This window comes from Rutidosis leptorrhynchoides, chromosome 1 (assembly GCF_046630445.1).
Source record: "Rutidosis leptorrhynchoides isolate AG116_Rl617_1_P2 chromosome 1, CSIRO_AGI_Rlap_v1, whole genome shotgun sequence".
Classification (NCBI taxonomy): domain Eukaryota; kingdom Viridiplantae; phylum Streptophyta; class Magnoliopsida; order Asterales; family Asteraceae; genus Rutidosis; species Rutidosis leptorrhynchoides.
The window spans coordinates 286182108-286205205 of NC_092333.1; the positions used below are offsets into that span (position 1 = coordinate 286182108).

At 35.6% G+C, this 23098-nt stretch overlaps 1 protein-coding gene and 1 long non-coding RNA gene across 13 annotated transcripts; both read left to right on the top strand.

Moving 5' to 3' along the window:
- Positions 1–922: 922 nt before the first annotated feature.
- LOC139898337 (uncharacterized) lies at positions 923–1770 on the top strand. The gene is made up of 2 exons (XM_071881062.1): positions 923–1302; positions 1392–1770. Exons 1-2 carry the CDS (start codon positions 923–925, stop codon positions 1768–1770), a joined length of 759 nt encoding a protein of 252 aa, XP_071737163.1.
- Positions 1771–9998: 8228 nt separating this feature from the next.
- Positions 9999–14344, top strand: LOC139869858 (uncharacterized). Of its 12 annotated transcripts, none has more exons than XR_011766493.1 (5): positions 9999–10482; positions 10890–11767; positions 11893–12006; positions 12087–12682; positions 13321–13879. It is a non-coding gene; the product is annotated as an uncharacterized lncRNA (long non-coding RNA). The 12 variants fall into 12 exon arrangements; XR_011766492.1 differs by having other exon boundaries at positions 10890–11182; positions 11258–11330; positions 11508–12682; XR_011766490.1 differs by having other exon boundaries at positions 10890–11182; positions 11258–11313; positions 11508–12682.
- The last annotated feature ends 8754 nt before the right edge of the window (positions 14345–23098 follow it).

The window sequence follows — 23098 nt, forward strand, 5'->3', positions numbered from 1 at the left end:
AGAAGAATGATTTGGAGGATAAAAAGGTCTCGCCGGAAGTAAACCTTGTTTCGCCTGAGGTAATTATGGAGGAGGGTGAAATAGACGTTATTGGTGACAATCAAGTGAATTTCAAAACACCAAATAAATCTTCCAAACCAGTTGATCCAATCCCAACTAGAGAGGTTCATTTCTCTCTTGAAAAAGAAACCAAAGCAGTCTGGGACCTAAAAGAAAAAGACGAGGAGGATATAAAAAGATCATTATTTGGTACTAATAAAGTTAAATAAGTACATGGTAAGTTGGCTAAGGGGAACATTCCCCATTCGGCTGACATTACCCAATCAGATGTCCCTTTTAACTTGGATCAACATGACTATTCTAACCTTACTCAAAAATCACCAACCATCCCTTCCATTTCTTTTTCTACTCCCGTTGACAATTCTGCTAAGGAAACGTTTGCTTCAAAAGTTAGCAGACCAGTTTCTTATCCCATACTAGAACAATGTTATGGTGAATCTTGCAAGAACTCTTGGGAAAAAATTCGTATGAGGTGCAACCCGATCATAACCGATCATCCTCTTCCAACAGGGAACACAAGTTCGTGCAGACAAGGTGCCAAATGGGTCAAAATATCACAGATTCAGCGGATGTTTTTGATACGGAAAGCCAGATTAATCATGTTGTTAGCCTAGAGTCTAACTACAAGAAGAGTGACATCAACATGACACAATTCGGGGTCAAGAAATTGACATATAAGGAAGAGATGCAAAACTTCGATTCTCTCATGAAAGACATGGCGGTCGATGAGATGTCCGTCAAAATTTCAAAAGTATGAGAATCGCCTCTTGGAACACCTGAGGCCTAGGGTGTAAATCGAGAGGTCGTATGCTGGGCAAGTTAGTTAATCTCTTTCAAGTTCATTTTTGGCAACACAAAAACCATGGTCAAAGGTGTGAATCTACCAATTTTAAACGAAATATGGAAACATCATGTTTTCGATTCAATTCAAGTTGAAGCATCCGGAAGGTCGGGTGGCTTGGTTTCCATTTGGAGGACCGACTTTTTCACTCTCATTAAATCATGGAAATACAAATATTGGTTAGCTTCAATATTGAGGTTGCCTCTTACTCGTGACACTGTGCAGACCGGGTGGGATTTGCACATCCCTTTCCCGCTACCTGTGTACGATGCTGGAAAATTGTTAGACCTCTGTGTCGAGATCGACTCTTTCCGTTTAATCGATGACGTACTTGATAGAGTTATTTGTGCTAACTCGAGTAATGTTTACTCTGTCTCTGATGCCGTCTCCATCATCTGCAGGTCAGTCCTTCTTTTAATCCCATTTGGCCAAGGGTAATAGAGGTACCGTCTACAATTAAGCTTTTTCATTGGCTGGCGATTCACGATAGTATTCCGGTTAGACTTATCCTGGCTCAACGGAGAATTTTACCTCCAAATGTTTCTACTGTTTGTGTTTGGTGTTCGATTGAGGATGAATCAATCGCCCATTTGTTATTACATTGCAAAAGGACATTTAGGATTTTGAAGGACCTTTTCCGTTGGTGGAACATTCGTTGGGTGATCCCGAGTTCTATTGTTGACTTCTCTTTCGATTGGTTTTTTGGCATGGGTATTAATGCTTCAAAATTTTGGAAATTGATTGGGCCTGCCGCCATTTGGGCTATTTGGATTGGAAGGAACGAGATCGTTTTCAATGGAAAATTTACTTGCCGGTCGGCTATCGTTCGCAACATTAAATTAAAGGCCTTCTTATGGGCATCTTCGTAGGCTTTTGTAGTAGTTTTCAATCTTTTTTTTTGGATCAAAATCCCTATATGCTTTGTTTATAAGCTTTGTTAGCTTCTTTTTATGTTTAAGGCCTTTGTTGAAAGGTTCTACTTGTATTAAGCTTGATAGTTGATGAAGTTATCTTTTTATCAATATATTCATTTTTCTTCGCCAAAAAAAAAAAAAAAGAAAAAAAGATTAAGGGGCAATATTATGAGGTCATTAATTAAATTAAATCAATTATATTAATTAAGTACTTCAAAATTAATTAAATAATTTAAAAAATTTATGGCCCTTAAAAAAGACCCGAGTGTATGTAAATAGCATCGGTCGTGTTTACTCTTTCATCCAATCCCTAAAAAACAACCCACAAATCCTGAATTGCCTCAATTACCAGACTATTTCTTCATCATTCAATCCCAAAAATCATAAATTGCCATTTGTAGGTGTTTGTTCATACACGTGCGTCTTCTCAGATTGTCCTCAAATCAGGCGATTTCCCCTAATTCTCTTAGTATTGCTTATTTTTTGAAGATATATTCCATGACTACGATTCTGATTGTTACCCCAAATTCAACGATGGTATTACATGAATTGTTATTTATGTCATAGTCGATTTGCACTAATTTTCACTTTTGTCTAATCTAATATGTTAAATTAGGGTTTAAAATTAGGGCAAATGCTAAAACCAACTTTTCAAGTTAACTTCTTTTGTACATTAGGGTTTATACATACAATACACATTGTGATTTATTGTAATTTATGTTACTTTTTTTTTAACTTACTATTTCTGCTACGGATTTAACTCTAAACATAAGTTGTACATTCTTAATGCTAAGACCCACATTTTGGTCATCTTCCCATGATTATGTTTCTTAGAAAAATTTTGATAAATATTGTTTATACATATTGTGACAAAATAGATTGAAACTCTTTCATGACTCCTTACAATCGTTCACATTCGTTCATAAAAATAATATAGGCTCCAATAAATCAAGAACTGGTATTCCCTTTCTTCACCATCACTGATCAAGTTGCCATCTTATATTCATCCACATTAGAAAATTGATAATATTATTACTTTGTTTATTATAGTCTCTGCCCTTTCAATGGTTCATTACCCATTATCAACAGTTGATGCCGGAAAATAAAGGATGGATGCACACACTCTAAGGATATAAAGCACATGTTGGGTTTCGATGTCATGGTCAACGATTGATACTAAGCAAAGGTTGGCAAAAAATCGTGAAAGATCTTAACTTTGAGTATGGTGATATGATTTGCTTGACTGACATTGAAAAAGGAAACCTTGAGTTGGCTATTTATGGAACTTATGGGTGTCAAAAGAATGTTTATGATCAGGCCAAAGAAGGTGGTCGATTGATTGAATTTTAGCGTAACCTGTTTAAGGGCTCCATACAGGCAACTACATTCGTTCAAGAAAATCCTGAAGGATCCTAAGGATCCAGGAATGGTATGGTCTTTCTTCACTATCCCTCATAAAATTCATTTTTATTACACTAATTATTAGTAACTTAACAGAGTAATTTTAAAATTTTTAATTAAAGCACCAACACTTGTTAACAGATAGTGCCAAAGAAATGGGTACTTTCAACTTATGGAATGAAGGTATCCGAAGAGTTTACTCTGATCATCAGATATTCCTGTTCATTATTCAAATAAAGGTGCTTTAAATGTTCATATTGTTTAAAAGTAATAGATTGATAAGAACTGATCTTGTATTGATTTAAGAATTGATACAATTGTATTGTGTACATTTTTAATTGCTAAGTGTTGTTTTTATACAGAAACAATTCTAACAACTATTTCTAATTTAGGATGGATCTAATTATACTTTTAGAACCCCTATTTACAAATGAGGAAATGCCCCTGCTGTTAGACCCGTTAAACTTGGCTGCTAGTTGTTGGATGGTTGAATCTTGTGACTTGTCCCAAAAAAAGGGAAGTGATGAAACTGCTTTCTGATCCCATAGTCAAATTACCTAAAATGGTAATTTGACTATTGTTGACTGGATTCTAACACTCCCCCTCAAGTTGAATAGTGGGGTCTCCAATATTCAACTTGCTAAGAACATCGATGAAGAGTCTTCCGTTGACAGATTTGGTAAGAATGTCGGCTAGTTGGTCTTCTGATCTGATATACGGAAGGGAAATGATTTCCCCATCTAACTTTTCCCTGATGAAATGTCGATCAATTTCAACATGTTTAGTTCGATCGTGTTGAACTGGATTTTTGGAAATGGCAATGGCGGCTTCGTTGTCACATAAGATTTGTATAGTTTCTTTTGGAGGAAATCCGATTTCTGTCAAGAGTTTTCTAATCCATAAGGCTTCGACCACGTCCTTTGCTATACCTCTAGATTATGATTCTGCACTTGATAGAGAAACGACTTTTTGTTTCTTGCTTCTCCATGCAACTAAGTTTCCTCCGACTATTGTAAAGAAACCCTATGTAGATCTTCTGTCTCCTTTTTCTCCAGCCCAACTTGCATCTGTATAAATTTGTGTTTCAAGATGCCCATTCTTTTTTAATATAACTCCATGACCTGGTATCTTCTTTAGATATCGGATAATCCTCATTGCAGCTTCCAAATGATGAACTTGTGGGTGATGCATAAATTGGCTTACAACTCCTACCGCATGTGCTATATCTGGTCGAGTGTGAGCAAGATAAATGAGTTTTACCACTATCCTTTGGTATTGTCCTTTATCTACTAGCTCAACATCATCTTCCATAAATAGCTTTTGATTTGGAATCATTGGAGTCTCAGCTGGTTTGCAATCAATCATCCCTGTCTCTGCAAGAAGATTAAGAATATATTTCTTTTGACAGATAAATATTCCCTGTTGGGATCGTAATACCTCAATCCCCAAAAAATATTTAAGTATACCCAAGTCTTTAATTTCAAATTCTTTAAATAAGTTCATTTTTAAGTTAGATATTTCCTCTTTATCATTTCCAGTTATTATCATATCATCGACGTAAATGATTAAGCGGATAATTAAATTTCCTTTTTGTTTTAAGAAAAGAGTATGATCCGAGTTACTTTGTTTGAAATCATGTTTTTTCATAAATAATGTAAATCTCCCAAACCAAGCCCGTGGAGATTGTTTTAGCCCATATAAAAAAAAAATTAAGTCGATAAACTTCCCTGTTACTGAAGTTTCCCGCAAATCCTGGTGGAGCTTCCATATAAACTTATTCTTTTAATTCACCATGGAGAAATTCATTCTTCACATCAAATTGGTGAAGTGGTCAGTCTTCATTTACAGCGATGGAGAAAAGAACTCTGATAGTATCAATCTTTGCAACCGGAGAAAAAGTCTCAGAATAATCCATCCCATAGGTTTGAGTATATGCCTTAGCAACAAGACGGGCTTTATATCTTTCAACCGTTCTGTCTGGTTTGTGTTTTATGGTGAACACCCATCGACAACCTACAGGTTCTTTGTCTTGAGGAATAACACACTTTTCCCATGTGTCATTTTTCTTAAGTGCTTGTATTTCTTCTTCCATAGCCTTTTTTCACTTTTCAGACTTCATAGCTTGATCAATAGTTGTTGGGATTTCTTCATAGTACAAAGCAGAATTGAATTTTTGTGCCTCGCTTGATAGGTTTCCTTGCGTAATATTGGCAACAGGGTATTTTGACCTTTGGGCTTCTTTATCTGGAGAGTATCTTTTTGGTGGTACACCTATATTGGTTCGTTGTGGTAGGACATATCTTTCTGAGGTTTCACTAGGGTTGGAATTGATGTCAATTGGGGGAATGGTGGCATCAGGAATTGGATGATTTTGATCTTCTAGAGTTGTAGGTTCATTATTCGAGGACGTTTCGGTGGGCTCGAAATCTTGTGTTGTATCAAGATTAGGTGTTGGGGTTTGGGTATTGTCGGAGGGCTCGGAATCTTGTGTTGTATCAAGATTAGGTGTTGGAATTTGAATATTGTCGGAATTTGATATGGGTATTTGGGTATTGTCGGGGTTAGGTACCCATTGTATCCAACTTAGAGTGTCATTATCCTCTTTCTCCCTCTCACTCATGAGTTGGGTATTGTAAAAATATTCGGTTTCGATAAAGTCGCAATTCATTGTAGTAATAACATGATGCCTTTTTGGACTATAACATCGGTATCCTTTTTGGTTTATTCCATAACCAACCATAACACACTTTTTCGCACATGGATCTAGTTTGGTGCGTTCATTTTTTGGAATGTGAACAAAGACCGAGCACCCGAAGATTCGAGGTTCAATGATAAATGAGTTCGGAAGGGTATGAAATTGGTAAAGGGTATCTTTTGGAGTTTTTATGCCCAAAATTTTGGTAGGTAGACGATTAATAAGGTAGGTAGCGGAAGCAAGAGCTTCGGGTCAAAAACTCTTCGGGACCTTAGATTCAATTAGTAAGGCACTTGTCATTTCTAAGAGTAGCCGATTTTTTCGTTCAGCTACTCCATTTTGCTCAGGAGTATGAGCACATGAGGTTTGATGGATAATTTCGTTATTTTCGCAAAAAAGTTCATTGAAGAATTAACAAATTCCCCACCATTATCGGATCTTAGGATTTGTATGTTTTTATCAAATTGTGTTTTTATCATTTTATAAAATTGAGAGAATTTCTCAAACACTTCCGATTTGTGTATTAGAAAATAAATCCAAGTCATTCGGGTATGGTCATCAATAAATAGGACAAAATACCGGTAATTTTTCCGCCCATTAACCGGTGCTGGACCCCACACATCGGAATGATTTAAAGTAAAAAGGTACATCTTTTCTAGTATTACTAGGTTTAAATGTACTACGATGACTCTTGGCCAAAATATAAGTTTCACAATTCAATTTAAAACTAGACGGAAATAAACTAGGAAATAACGCATGTAAATATCCGGCTGACGGGTGACCCAATCTCCTATGCCATAACCAGGCTTCTCTCGTAAGTGTTCCGTGAGCAAGTGATGCGGTACATTGTTGAGAAACCTCGTCAACATAGTATAACCCCCCTTCAGTGCCACGTCCAATTAATAGTCCTGTCTGGATGTCTTGCAAGATGCAAAAAGTCGGATACATTAGGACTTTACAGTTTAATTCTTTTGTAACATGACTTACCGATAACAGCTTATGAGATAAAGCTGGAATATATAGAAATTATGTAATTTAATATTTGGTGAAATTTTAATAGTACCTCCACTTTTAACTTGAACAATTTCCCCGTTAGCCGTTCGTACTTTATTTTTCCTAGGTTTTGTTTTTAAAATAATATCATTTTCATCAAAAGTCATAGTGTCCGTTGCTCCACAATAAAAAATCCATGATGTCGATTTTGAAGTATTTGAAACAACGTTTGCTTTAGAAAAATTATCTTGTATTTTAGCCAAGATAGAGTGTGTATTTTGACAAGAAATATTATTGTTGGGCTTAGTAGGCATCATTTTATTTTTGGGTCTATTAGTGTTGGGCTTAGTAGGCATCGTTTTATTTTTAAGTCCATTACGTTTGACCTGGTCCGATGGGTTAAGCCCAATATACTGTTTTTTAAGCCCAATTGGTTTAGTGGGCTCAATGGGTCGAGTAGCCTTTCTAGGTGAGCCTAGTTCTTGTTTAAACAAATTAGTGGTAGTGGACTGTTTACAAATCTTATTTGGCCGAATACCCATACCAGGCCTAGATTTAAATCACGTGATTTATTTTTAGGGTTAGTCATAATCAAACGTTTCATTCTCCTCATCGACATCATACTACTGATAAAAGGATGTAGAAAGAGAAAGTCTCTTTCTCTCTTTCTCTGTAACACTACTCCCTAAATTTCCTATATCTTGGGTGATGGTGGGTTCGCCTGCTTCTTGTCCACCTTTTGGTCTATTCACTTTAGAAAGAGAATCAAAAGGAGAAGGTGTACCTTTTTCGGTGATGATGCCAGCGAAGCCTAAATCGGTGGTGGTGGTGGTGGTAGGTTCTCCGGCAACCGCTGTCGTTGCTTTCTTGCCTGGTTTTGTCCACCAATCTAGGTATCCTTTTAATATAAAACACTGTTCTCTTGTATGCTTCGATTTACCACACTTAGTACACTTTAGTTTTGATTTATCAATTCTTGATGTGTGGCTGTTTCGATTCATCTGGGTTAGATGATGTGAGGTTCCTTTGCCGTCAATTGCTAACCCTGTTACAATTTCATGGCTGGTTGAAGGTTCACTCGGTGATAACCCTAATTTTTGATCCAATTCTTTTAAAAACTGAATACTTCTTTTTAAAAAATTTGCCAATTGACTAGTTAAGTCATTAATTTGCCTGGTACGTGTCGATTCGGTTGACGGTGGTAATTGGCTGCCGTCGTGAGACATGGTGGCCTTCTAATTCTGGTAAATGATTTACAAGAGATGTAATGATCCTTGGATCTACACTCGCTCTGATACCATGTTTAAAAGTAATAGATTGATAAGAATTGATCTTGTATTGATTTAAGAATTGATACAATTGTATTGTGTACATTTTCAATTGCTAAGTGTTGTTTTTATACAGAAACAATTCTAACAGCTATTTCTAATTTAGGATGGATCCAATTATACTTTTGGAATCCCTATTTACAAATGAGGAAATGCCCCCGCTGTTAGACCCGTTAAACTTGGCTGCTAGTTGTTGGATGGTTGAATCTTATGACTTGTCCCAAAAAAAGGAAGTGATGAAACTGCTTTCTGATACCATAGTCAAATTGCCTAAAATGGTAATTTGACTATTGTTGACTGGATTCTAACACAAATAACTGATGTTTACGAAAGTTCCAAAAATAGAAGCTCAGAAGTACACCTGCTAAGTGAAGTGAGTTTCAAATGTATTCACCCAATGTTGATGAGTGCACTAATTTGGTAGACAATAATGTACAACCAATGCCTGAAGGTCCCGATCCTGTTGTTACCTTTACATTACCGTTCGATTTTTTTTTTTTTTACCAGCAAAAATGGAATTTTATTATTGAATCTATTTTACCTCTATATCTAAGCCAACAAAAAGAAAAATTACGAATAGAATCAAATAAACAATCTTTCTTCATTTAAGAAAGCTGTTTCGGTAACACCAAAGAAGCCAAAGAGACGATGCTACGATCAAAAAATAGCTTCAACTTTGTGTTTTCATTCGCATGCCAATTGTGGAACCAATCAAACCAACCCGACCAAGAATCAAAGTCTAACAAAAAATCTTCATTGACCCACGACTTAATCTTCCTCCATAAAGATCTAGCCAATTCACACTCGAATAAAACATGGTCCACCGATTCAATTCGAGATGAGCATAACGGACAACGAATATCGGAGATTTCTAAGCCGCGAGTTGAGATATTAAGACGAGTAGGGAGTCTATTCCAAGCGACACGCCATAAGAAAATATTCACCTTGCGAGGAAGGTTTTTTTGAACAGCGATTGGGATCACTCGAGGGGGACTAAACCACCCGTCGCGATCATGTCCCGTTTCGACTATGCCGATGCAGCGATAATAACCCCGCCCCCATCGCTGCCCGGGAGAAAACCTTGAAACCGATCCAAGGGCACGACCAAGTAAAATCCCCTCCCCTTTACCCCCAATCGATATGTGAAAGGTGTCATGGGTGGATAATTCATGGCATGGATGAAATTGTGTTTTTAATATGTAGCCAACGGGGGTCGAACTCCTGACCTCCCCTAAAGGAGGCAGTCCACCAACCGCTGGACCACATCACAACTTCGAATAAATATATTTACTTCGGGTCATTTTCGGTTTGTTCCATCCATTCGAGTATTTTATTTTTCAAACTTACCTACCACCTACGGTTCATATCCTTGACCAAAGACACTAATACCTAGCTGGTAAAAAGTGCATGTTATTAAAACTACTCATGTTTAAACTATACCCATTCACATACAAATTTACAACTTATGTACATCTACATCTATATCTATATCTATCTATATCTATACTTCTATCTATCTATCTATCTATTTATATTCTATATTATACATTAAAAGAAAAAAAAAATTAAAATATACTTTTTTAACATTATTAAATTTGGACCCTTAGATTAAGAAAATCACCACAAATGCCCTTCCTTATATAACCTACCTTATAAGTAGTAATTATTTGTGTAACCACAACACTCCCCAAAATACCCTTTAAAGAATAAAAATACGGGGGGAAGAGATCAGAATAGGGGTCACGCGATACATTACAAACGCCATACATCCAATTTTCAGGACCCTCGTTTCTCTCTACAGTCGACGGTGACACACACACACACACACACACACAATTAGGGCAAAACTCTCTCATTCCTTCATTCTACTACGTTTAATTTTAAATCGACAAACCCAAAAGCGACTATCAAACAAGGATTGCGGGTTGATTTCCAATGAACAAGCTATTGTTAAATCATCATTCACTAACTCAGAATCAAAAGTTAGTTTATCTCAGATTTCACGATTCAATTTTTGATCTAGGGTTTAATTGAAAATGGAATAAGTTTTTTGATCGTTTTGATGGACAGTACGTACGATTTGATGGACAGTACGTATAATTTTTTATCTAGGGTTATTCGATTCTCACCTCCTTCACAAACAATTGATGACGAATTCGATCTAAGATCATTGCTACTCCAGTTTATCGTGAAAGAATAAGATGCAGATCGGTTATCAGACTACTAAGTTTTATGTGATTTGACGATAAGGTAACTAATCGACAACTAATTATTGAATTTTAACATTCTTTAATCATTCATTAAATATACGCACACCAGGTGTTCTATGAAATGCAATTGTTAAATTTACGGTTATCTTAAGAAAGAAGATGTCTTATTTTGTAACAAAAATCAGTGTTTATGGTTGTGATGGTAATTTGTTAGTTGATATTTTTGTATTATTGTATTGAAGTTATAGAATAGAATATAGAATATATAATATATAATGCTCATGTATTGTGGTGGTAGTTTGTAACTTGATTTTTTGATATCAATATAATGAAGTTGATATAAGATATATATATGATATATGTTGTGTTTCCATTTGTGCTATATATAAAGTCTAATTTTTGGTGTTTATAGTTTGTGACGTTTGACAACAAACACTAATATTGCAGGATTGATTACCTGAATTGCCTATTTCGAAAGTGGGTCGAAATTACCACCTCTACTTCGATCTCTTTTACATATATTTTCTTATCATAGCTCATAAAATAAATGTGACATACAAGTTTGGTTAACATTTGAGGTTATGTGCATCTGGTTCAGTGGTTATCCGTTCCCTTGGTTTCCAAACATCACTGCAATTTTTGGGTTATCCGTTCCCTTGGTTCAGTTGACTGTTGCTGCTGCGCGCTTGACTATGTTTGAGCTTAATTTTTTGGGTTTTCCATTGATCTTGCATTTAAAGGTAAGTGACACTAAAAAGATTTGCAATAATGGTTATGAGAAGGTTGTTGTTCAACAATAGCAGCGATACATATAGGGGCCGAAGATAACAAAGAGGGACGAGGGACGAAAACTCGGATGATCGTTTAAGTGGTATCTTATGTTTTTTGGTATTTATGAAATATAGTTGCCGTTGTTTACCAAATTTAGATCTTTGTCAATTGCGATTAAGTTCCTTCTTTATTAGTTCATTTACTTTGTTTTTTTATGCCGTCAAGGTTTCAATAGGTTAGTTTTAATCAAATTATCAGGGGTTTATTTGTTTAGTTATGCTCTGGTGTTTTTAGGCACGTGTTCAACTGTTCAAGTAACTCCTTCATAATGAAGTTTATATGCTGAATGTCAAATATTCATGAGACACGATGATCCGTTCCAGTGCCACCCATAAGGTCATTCGAAGGACACATATTTTAGTCCCACTGCAATAAACTCTCGAGAAGAGGCTATCCGGAATTCATGTTTGAGAGGGTCTTTGAAACAAGTCACACACGAAGACTGGTCGATTTACTTTCCACAACATACAACACATGTTGAAACTTCAATGAAGGTAATAAATTTCCTACTTATAAAATATGTATCTATATCGATTGATAACACATTATTTACTACTGACATCCATGCTGCCAAAAGAACCTGCTGTATTTCTATTAAAAAACTGACAACTTTTTTTAGAAGCCGATTATGTTATAAGATGCGATGCAGGAAAGTATATATCAGGATATTCAACCCCAGCGTCGAAAGTGTCCCTTGATATTGAGACTCTTGAAAATCTGTACTCACTAACAGGTATTCATTTATGATCTTTTATTATTTTATTTCTTTGTTCAATATGTGATTTTTGTTGAAAAACAATTTTTGATTGACAGGTGGCGTCATGAGCGGGTTGGGTAACACTGAAATCATCATGTAAGATATTATTATGTAGCCTCATTCGGATAGATTTTGTTCTAATCTCTTCTATACATTAAAAGAAAGTCTTAATTGAGATATATTAAAACCTATCTTCTAATCTCCACCATTAGATCAAATAAATTACAACAACTAACCTTCATGATACACCGTTAGATATAATTATTGATCAATAAGTCTTTCCCTAAACACTTCTGTTCCAATTATACCCCTTACAATTAGAACCATTGAAATCACTCAAGATATGTATAACTTCCTTCTTTACTTGACAATTTTTCATTTTTGTGAAATAGATATACTAAATATTACTTTTTTGTTTTGCTTTGTTTTGGAATATTAGTCTTCAAATTTCATATATGAAGCTCTTAGGTAACAATCGTGCGTGATAAGTATTTGTTATATTAATTATTTATATTCAGATTGATTTTTTGTGATAATTTTTCTGAATGCAACTAAGAATGGCAGCACTCTCACACAAAATGAAGGACATAGTCCATTTATGCAATGAATAAAAAGTTGATGATGGTGATTGGATCTATTACTCATCTTCCAGGTATATTTCAATTCTATTCTACTTATTATAATTGGAATGATTTAACTCCTTTCTTTTTTCTTGCCCCATTTTAACTTGATGTTGACGATGATGATTGTGGTTACTTGTTTAACTGCACAATATATTGGATTTAAATGCAAGATAAAGTAAATATAAAACAAGTGTTCAACTGTTATAGTAAACTTATTTTCTTTAAATAATTGGATTACATGTTTTGTGGATTGGTAATGAGTCAAAAGGGGTAGTATTTTTATATGGTTCAAGTTGGGTTGGCACTGATCATTTACTTGTGATATTTTATGCTGATTTGCATTGCAAAAACTCTAAAACTTTCGAATTAGAATTTTTTTAGTCCAACATGTTGAATGAAAAAAAAAACAGAGATTGCATGCTTGACCCGTTTGACCCGACTGCGATAAAGCAGAACTAATGTGTTCTCATTTTTAACAATTTTGGAAATTTATGCTTTTACTCAGTACTTGAATTCAGACACACTACATTACGTTGTTTTAACACTACCAAGGGTTGTAAATTAAGTTTTTTTTTTTTTTTTTGTTCTTTTTCCTCTTTTGGCACATTTTAAATTTATGTTTGTATTGTTTGTGTAGTGCCTGAGTTAACTTCTATAGTATTTGCAGAATTTACACCATCAAGAGTCAATACACATGTGCATCGTGACTCCCTTACCGACACTCGACAAATGAAAGGCAGTGAACCAGCTAATGACCCGAAACCTTTTATGACCACGCCTACAAATCCAAAAAAGAAGAACTCGCAACTTTCTGAGCTATTCAATGAAAGTCTTAGAGATAACCTCGATGAGGAAAGTGAAGAAATGGTTGAGCAAGCCATTTGAAGAGGGGTGGTGCAGTGTTGTAAAGCTACTATAAATTAAAGACTATGAAATCATTTTCCCGGTAGCAAGTCGGGTCATAGAAGAATGTTACAACATTTTAGCCTTTGGTATTATGATTATGCAATGTAACCCTCTCAATTGCTAAAGGTAAGTGTGACAAACTGGATGGGTTAAGTTGTTTGGATAATAGGTTTAAAGTTTAAAAGAGTTATACCATCAGCAACTAATTTAAATGTATACTATGCAGTTGTCGCCTTCAAAATGAAAGGAATTTTGTATCTTAGAGCAAGGGATACTAATTTATTATTAATTAGTTTCGATTCTAATTCTAATTTTTTGTTCGATACTAATTTTCAGTTTGGATACCAAGTCCTATGCTTTTGGATATTATATTCACTCAAATTTTTAGTTTGGATACTAAAAGTATGGCAAACGGTTGAATGGATTTGCGGATATTTCATTTGGATGAATCGAAACAACAAGGCCTTCAAAAATTCGTGTTGGAATGGCCCGATAAAGTTAAATGAAATCTAAGTTATAAGTTATGTTTGGATCTCGAGGAGGATCAAAAATAAAAAATTCGAGTGGCTCAATTGGTTATCAAACTCAGCTTCGTGTCTGCTGTGATATGCAGGTACCCCTATGGATGCTTCCTCATCATCTATTTTATGGGTGCTTTAGATCTTATAAGTGCGTTCATGTTTGGTAGCCATTGAGTTATTTTTGTGATCCCTGTAGTTATTTAAATTTGTGTTCCATGTAGTGTGTGTATTGTATTGAGATCTTCATGTTTATGTTTGTACTTATTCGTGAACATACTTCAGTTATATTAATATATCTTGGATTTTCAAAAAAAATAAAAAATATTCCACATTATATATAAGTTGCTTTAAGCACATGTAGACATTTACTTTTGAACATGGCAATCTTGAACCATTAACATTTGATGTTGATGATATTATTTGTTCGCAAATTCAAACAACCTTGATAGTTGGTAAATATTATGTTAAGAATTTTTTGTTTCTTACTCATACGGCAACAAGTTGTTTGAGTAATAATGCTAAATAACTACTTCAAATGTTTTCTTACATTGAATGATCCGTGGAAAGTCGTCACAGTCACAATTAGTTACAAACTATTACTATCCAATGATAAATTAATACTGGACACATTTTTGATAATTTTTATTCACTACAACTTTAGATTCAATTTTCGTTTATAATAATCTTCTTTTACATCTCAGATTTTGTTTAACTATATCCTTTGCCATCAATTATTTATTATACATATTTCTAACTATTTCTTACAAGACCAAACCCAAAAATTTTTATACTTCATAACTTTATTGCATAAACCCGCAATTTTGCAGCTCTTAAGCTAGTTGCACATAATATAAAAATCAATATCAGTGATTAGGATCTAAGAAGACATAAGATGAAATCCCAAATAACTAAGTATACAAATATAATTTTTAAAATCGCAACAGTTAGTATAAAACACACAAAGTTATTTAATTATTGGGTGAGCGGAATTTGTGTAATCGTATAAAACGACTCAAACCCATGTTCATTAAAAAGTGACATTTTTTTTTAAATAAACACTGATGTCAGACCCTCTTGTACTACACGGCACGCCGAGTGTCTGCCAGGCGCGTAGTAGAACTACATGAGACACCAACACCAGATACATCTACTATCAAAACAAGTTATATTCCGTGACGCGCGGCTAAACTGCGCGACGCGCAGTAACACTGAATTCAGACCTGCTATTTCGAAACAAGTCTAACCAAATTCGACGTTACACAATAATTCACCAGAAGCATTCTATTCAGTAAAAACCGGTTTTAATCATATGCACATTATCTTAACGACACCTCAAAAATTTTAACATATTGGAACGGCCCTTGGAACTCAAATGACCCATTAAAACAACCACAAGTAATTTCGACCCAATTACACAAATATATTGGTTATGACTCAAAATCCCAACTCGATACCAAGAGCATGATCCCGGGGATTCATCAATCCCCAACTGAGGCCAAATATCTAAAAGCTACCCCACTATAGGCTCGAGCATCTCATAATCGTCTAGTCACGTAACTAGAAACCTTCGCGACATTAAATCGGTACCTATAAAAAGGTAAACAACGCGAGGGGTAAGCATAAAGCTTAGTGAATGCAATAAATATACATATACATATATAATTCACTTACTTGCAAACACTTACACACAATAATACATGCATGACAATGCATACAACGCTAGCACCGCAAATAGCATATAGTCACAATATAACATGCCAAAGTAAACAAACACATAATATGGTTAACCATACGTAATAAAGTTATACATCATATGCTATAACACTGTTCATCACATGTATGCGCCAACGAAAAGTGAATCCTTACAAATGACACTTACCACTACATGACACGAATGTGGCCGACGAAAAGCGAAACCTCTCGGCTGACACTTACCACATTCCACCGCACCATGTGCCCAACGAAGAGTGAATTCTTACGATTAACACTCACCACATATCACAATCGCAAACGTGGCCAACGAAAAGTGAATCGTCATGGATAACACTTACTAGTTTGCATCAAGTAGCCGACGAAGAGTAAATCCTTATGCACGGATATCACTCTCCACTTCACCTGCAAGCAAACGCATCATATACGTAGACATATAACTATTCCACTCACCTCGAAGCACACGCAATCCATGTATGTACAACCACCGTCATCACATTCGAGCAAGTAACTACCTATTCAACACATAGATATAAATATCAATCATAATCTCTATAAGAGAAATCGACACCACAATCCCATAAGCGAGGGATTACACCTTGCTCGCCAAAATCCCGCCCATTTAGACACCTAAATGGACACAACCAAATTACCACTACGAGTGGTAATTATAACTCATTCTAACAAGTACAATTCTAACATAGAATGTACTTGACTCTACAAAACAAAATATGGAACACGACACTAGATCACTAGCTAGGTAGTGATCATACCCAAAACATCACTTACACTAAACACTACAAGTGCAATTTCGACCGAAATTGCACTTGACCACCCTTGACCAAGTCAAAACCAACCCATAATCACTAATAGCTAGTGATTATGTCTCAACCCGCCAATTACATAAATAATTTAAGTACTTACTCTTAGATTTACCAAAAATTTGACATAACCCTAGCTTTGACACAATTTAAAACCAACACCCAAATTTGACTCAAAACATGTTATTATGAACATCTAGAACAACCACACACAAGTAATCTAAAGATTAACACCCAAAATCAAAGATTACATCCCCCAAATTCATAAAAAAAAACCCTAAATCCATAACACTAGGGTCTACATACCCAAACATACACCAAAACCCCCAAATTTCAAAGAAATTGGGGTTTATAACACACCACCAACTTAAACCCTAACCCAAACTCGAAATCAAACAATAAATTTGAAATAGGGTTTACCTCAAGAGTCAAAATCGAGTTAAATAGCTGCAACACAAGGAATGTGATCCATTTTAGGTTGAATTTGCACCTTCTTCAACCTATAGCTTCACTTTCTCACACTACTCTCTCACTAGGTTGAGAGAGTATTCTTGAAGCTTTGAGATGAACCAAACAAAGTTTCAGATCTGGTCACTAGCCATAAAACTCGTCCCACGCATAATTGCACACAAGTTCCCTATTTAAAATAAATTGCAAAATAGTCCTGGTCTGCCCGCTATATTGCGCGACGCGCAAATATACGCCGTGAGGCTCCTTTTGCCTGGTTTCAAAATCAGGGTCTTACAACTCTTCCCCAATACAAGAAAGGTATATGCGTCAACGCCAGCTCACCTACCTACCTACAATCCGGAACCACACTCAATGACCCTGCTAAACACGATCAAACCTCCGAAATCGAGACCTGACGTCTATACCATTCCTTGATAGAACGACAATCTCATCATTCGCTAGCATTCACTAACATGCATCACCGCCACATGCGGTATTTCATACTTTCGGTGACCAAAATGTCCACTTAAGAAACACGAAGAGCACCATGTACCCTTACAGGTTCTCAGGCCACAACCCTCAACAAACTACGCCCATAACTATATCTACAATCGCGATCCACTAAGCTCACCACGACGTGAACCATGTCTTGCATTAATCCAAATCAATATGGACTCATGCCGCGATAATACTTTTTACCTTAACGGCTCATACCTGCACAACTCAATTGGTCACACACCTCTTACGCGCATGAGTTTTTCCTCCACAAACTACACTCGGTAATTCTCAATTCGGCAATTCGATTCTAGTAAGACTGCCATCACACTTCCCAAATATGCACTTCTTACGGTGGTGCTCCAATACTAGCACAAGACTATCAATGTAATGGAACTCTACTAATACCGACAAGCCAAGTCAACTCCGATAATCATGAATGGTCTCTAAACCGAGAACCAACTTTTCCCAACACCACAATCGGACCGTTCCTTTCCATGGTGAACTCTCAAATATCACCATACTATCACTCTTGTAACACTAACAGTCCTTTCTACCTACTCGCAAGCGATCTTCCCATCTTTGGAATCATTTCAGGGCGTCATTAATACACCACGCTCTCGACTATATACCATTTTAAATACACATGGTGGTTACCTAGTACTAGCATGGGAGCTGATCGTGTACTAGAATTTTTACCATAACGGGTATTCGTCTTGAGCATCTCTGCAATCTGCCCTACAACCCCAACATGCCCATCAACGCCAGATGAGCATTTCTCCTTGACCATCCGTTAAGGAAGGCCTCAACATTCCAACACATCCAAGTTTTCACAACAAAAGGTAATACACCCTCGAGATCGAGCCACAACCGGGTACCTCAAAATGAAGCATTCGGAATGGGCACTCCACACCTTATAACCGGGTGCCTCTCTGACATTTCTTACCGTACAACACAACCAAAACTACCTTGGGGAATAGTAAAACTCCCCCACTTAGGATCTAATTCCACACTCAAGTCGCTAAGATGGTAACATCTTGCAAACTTAACGTTTAACTGCATACATGACCATCATCCTTGGTTGTCATATATACACCAAATTCTTGGGAATAAACTTCAAACTATCGGAGCCATCAAACACAATCACCCTAGATGTCTTACTTACAATGACACCACACATTCAATAACGTAAGTCGAACCCATCACTCACAAGGTAGACTCTCGCGAATTCCTATGTACGCCTCTGAGCCTAGGCATACGTGATTGTGCTTCATCAGTCTTACCTGTCATTCAAGCTCACTCGACCTTCCACTGAATTAGCAGTTAATCGCCAACAGACCTTGCTCACTCTCATGGAGAAGAGTGACCAATCTGACACAACGAATAAGTTACCCGCATTAACAACACATTATCATCACCCTCGACCTAGCAGACTACTATGTCCATTACCGCGTCACTAATCATCCTAACCTACCGAGCACTTATGAGCAACATGATTCATTCGTCTCGTGAGCTCATCAATCACACACAACTCATTACCGCTCCAGGGTAGCGCATAGCAAATGATAATAGAGTACATTCACCCTACTTCACTTTACATGAAGTATGCACCGCAACTCTCTCTAACTCCGACTTTCACAATCTTCGAATCGTCATCGCACGACATTTAAAATTGCCATCACCGTTGCACCCAAAGGTCTCTCAATGGCACCCTAAGCACAACACGATTACACTCTCATCAAATTCGAACATTACACTAGCAGGTATAAAAGGGCACCTGTCGCAGTGTCATACGAACTCTCACTACCATCTACCAAGGTTTTGAAACTCAGTCCATAGGGTTCCATACATCCAATGTCAGCCAAAACACTACTTAAGGACCCCAAGTCATACCTACCTGGCGAACCTTATGGTTCATTAGCCTATTGATGTTATGCGAGGCGTATATGAAATAGTATATATTTTACTAGGAAAAACTATTAAATATGATACAATTTTACACAAGATATTTATTTATTTATAGAATGGATATACCTAAACCTTGCTACAACACTTATAGGCAGTGTACCTAATCGTACAGTAGTGTAGTTTTTAGTAAGTCCGGTTCGTTCCAAAGGGAAATCTTTAAACAAAGCTTAACGCTATATTAGTTTTAATTTATAAAAATACAAATATATATATAAGTAATATTATTATTATAAAGGGGGGTTTTTACCGTTTAATGACCGGTTTGTCGATTTTTAAAACTTTAGTCGCAGTTAAAACCTAATGTAAAATATTAAATAAATAAAAGACTTAATTTAAAGCGTAAAGTAAATAACGATAATGAAATTGCGAATAATAAAAGTGCGATAAAATAAAATTACGATAATTAAAAAGTGCGATAATTAAAAGTGCAATTAAATACAATGATAATAAATAAAAATGTGATAATTAGAAGTGCAATTAAATATGAAAATAAAGGAATTATGCTTATTTAAACTTCCGTAATCATGATGTTTGACGCGTTGATTTTAGTTTTATGCCCATGGGTTAATTGTTCTTTTTCCTGGATTATTCAATTTGTCCGTCTGGTTTTTGTCCATAACAGTCCATCAGTCATAAATATAAAGTGCGAGTATCCTCGTCAAATTATCCTTATATCCGAAGTCAAATATTCCAACTAATTGGGGACTTAAACTGTAACAAGGTCTTAATACTTTGTTTGATAATTACACCAGGATATCGACTGCGTGTAACCCAAGGTTTTAATACTTTGTTATCAATTATGCCAAGTGTCCTTGTACATAATTTCACCCCTGTTTTAATAATTCTAGTGACTATTAATCCATTCCCGTGTCCGGTTAAATGAACGATTATTCGTTCATATAAATACCCTGCCATCGTGTCCGATTGAGTGTATATGGTTATTTATAGGGACGTCCAATTGTAAATCTTTATATTAAAATTAACAAACTATCATTTAGTTAAATAAATATAAAGCCCATTAATAGCCCATAGTCTAATTTCCACAAGTGTCGTTCTTTTGTCCAAACCCCAATTATGGTGCAAAGCCCAATTACCCAATTTTAATATTTTTAGCCCAACATCATGATTACTTCGGTATTAAATAAGCATAATAATAATTTAGCTACGAGACATTAATGAAAATAACATAAACATAACTTACAGTGGGTGTTATTATCGTAGTGGTACACAGACAGAGTTTCGACTTACAAAACCTTAAAACATTCGACTAATTGATCCTTATTATTATCACTAACTTAAAATTAAAATTACAAATTGAGATTACGATTTGGAGTGATACTTGATACATAAAAATGGGGAAAGAAAAATATATATAAAATATAAAAGATGTGTCTAAATCGCCGAAATGCATGTTCTTTTATAGCCAGAGAGTGCTCCGCGAGTGCGGCCTTTTTGGTTTTCAAAGCTCCGCGAGTGCGGAGCTGTAGAATCCAGCTCACACAAGTTTGGATCTTAGTCTGCCGACGGATTTAATTACATAAATATAATATAAATATATAATTTATATAATTAATTATATATTATATTATATTTATATACATAATTAATTTGTAACTTTCCGTCCGTTGCGTCGTACGTTGAAAGCTGGTTCATGTCTCGGTTCCGGATTTTTGAACGTCCTTTCGTATAATTTAATATCTTGTACTTTGCGTTTTGCAACTTGTACTCTTGTCATTTTTAGACGTTTCTCATCAATAATTTGAACCACTTTGATTGTACTTTGTACTTTTGAGCTTTTTGGTCGTTTGCGTCTTCAATTCGTCGAATCTGTCTTTTGTCTTCACCTTTTAATATTTAAACAAATATTCCTTGTAAATAGGACAACTGCAACTAAAAGCTTGTCTTTCTTGAGGGATAATGCGATGAAATATATGTTCGTTTTTAGTATTATCAAATATTCCCACACTTGAGCGTTGCTTGTCCTCAAGCAATATAGTCTTGAAATATACTAGAATCACTTCTTTATTCTTCACACTTTGTACATCAGTGATTTCATTACGGCGGTATGAACAATGGTAGTAACATTATGGTTTACAGTCCCACATGACTATAAAAATTTAGATCCTTTAAGGAAATTGGATCTTTATGAAAACATTTGATCTTTTTGAAAATTCAATCTAGTTTTTACCCTAGATAAGTTTTCCGGAATAACCCTTCACCGGTGTTTGCAAATTCTTTTTGTGGGTTTGGTGGGTTTCAGATTTGAAAACTTTAGCTCAAAACTTGCGGTTTTGTGTCACCCACTTGCTAACCTTGTATTGGGAAAGCAACACGTCCAGTATACTTGCTTCGTATATTACCTTTCGGTAAACTACCGTCCGGTTGTAAAGGAAAGCGTTGAACAAGCAACTGTTAAGGCAATGTCCCCTGACATGCTTTTAATTATGGTCTATAACGTATCAGATGCAATTACTATCCTTTGTAGGAGCAATAGTAAAGCTCACCCTTATAATTTTCCGGTCTGGCACAAGGTCCTGTCTTTTACAATGCTATGCAACCATCGTTCTTACGGTTGACACCCGATTTGGTTCAGGTGACCTAATGAATTCCAGGTGAATTCCTAGGATTTTACGTTCAATGGTAATGAACGCATTGAAAATGGGTTTTCAGAAAACAAATAGGTTTGAAATTTTGATCAAAATATTTTCTCGTTCAAGCTCGAGTTTAGATATCATTGAATTCCATGAGTTTGTAATTCTCAATCTTTAAGGTCAATCTCAAGGATTGAGTAATATCAGTCTTAAAAGCTGATTTTTGATCTTTAAGGAGATTATCCTTTCTGGGGATCTAATTCATTAGTCTTATCAAGCTAATTTGCACGGCGTCCTCCCTATTTTACAAGACAGATCCTCTCATGGTTAGGATAAGTCTGACCACTTGGCAACCCTGTTTGATGCTGAGGTCCGTGGATTTCCTGCTGATTTTAGAGATGACTTTTCTAGATTTTTCGTCAACCTACAGCTGGTCTGGATGACAACTTCATGACCTAAATCAAGAGGCGCGTTTCTTTTTTGGAAGACTTTACTTCCTTTTAATGATGGAATTGATTCATCGTGTAGATCCATCTTTCTTACAGTAAATCGGGTAAAACTGTTTAGTTTAGTCCAAAGCAAAAGTATCTTCAATTATTTGTTACAAAAATATATGACTTATGTTTTAAATAACTTGGTAAATTTTCCCACACTTGGCTTTTATTTTCTTTTATTTGCCTTTTTATTTTTCTCTATTCCATTTTAAATGAATTCTAACATTTTGGTTTGTTTCTCAATTTATGTCCTTTCCGAGGTAACAATAATTTCGGTGTTAACACCTAGTTTTATCGTTCATAAATATGTATAAACATGATTTTGAATTCATTTAATTAAAAATTTTGAAAAATTTTACTAGAAGTGGGTAGTCAGTATATAAGACTAGGGCTGTTCTTTGTTATCAGAGAGCACTAGATTCTAATACAACTACTACATTACTAGTATTTTTAATGGTAACCAAGTGTTTAAGTTAAAAATTTTAAAAA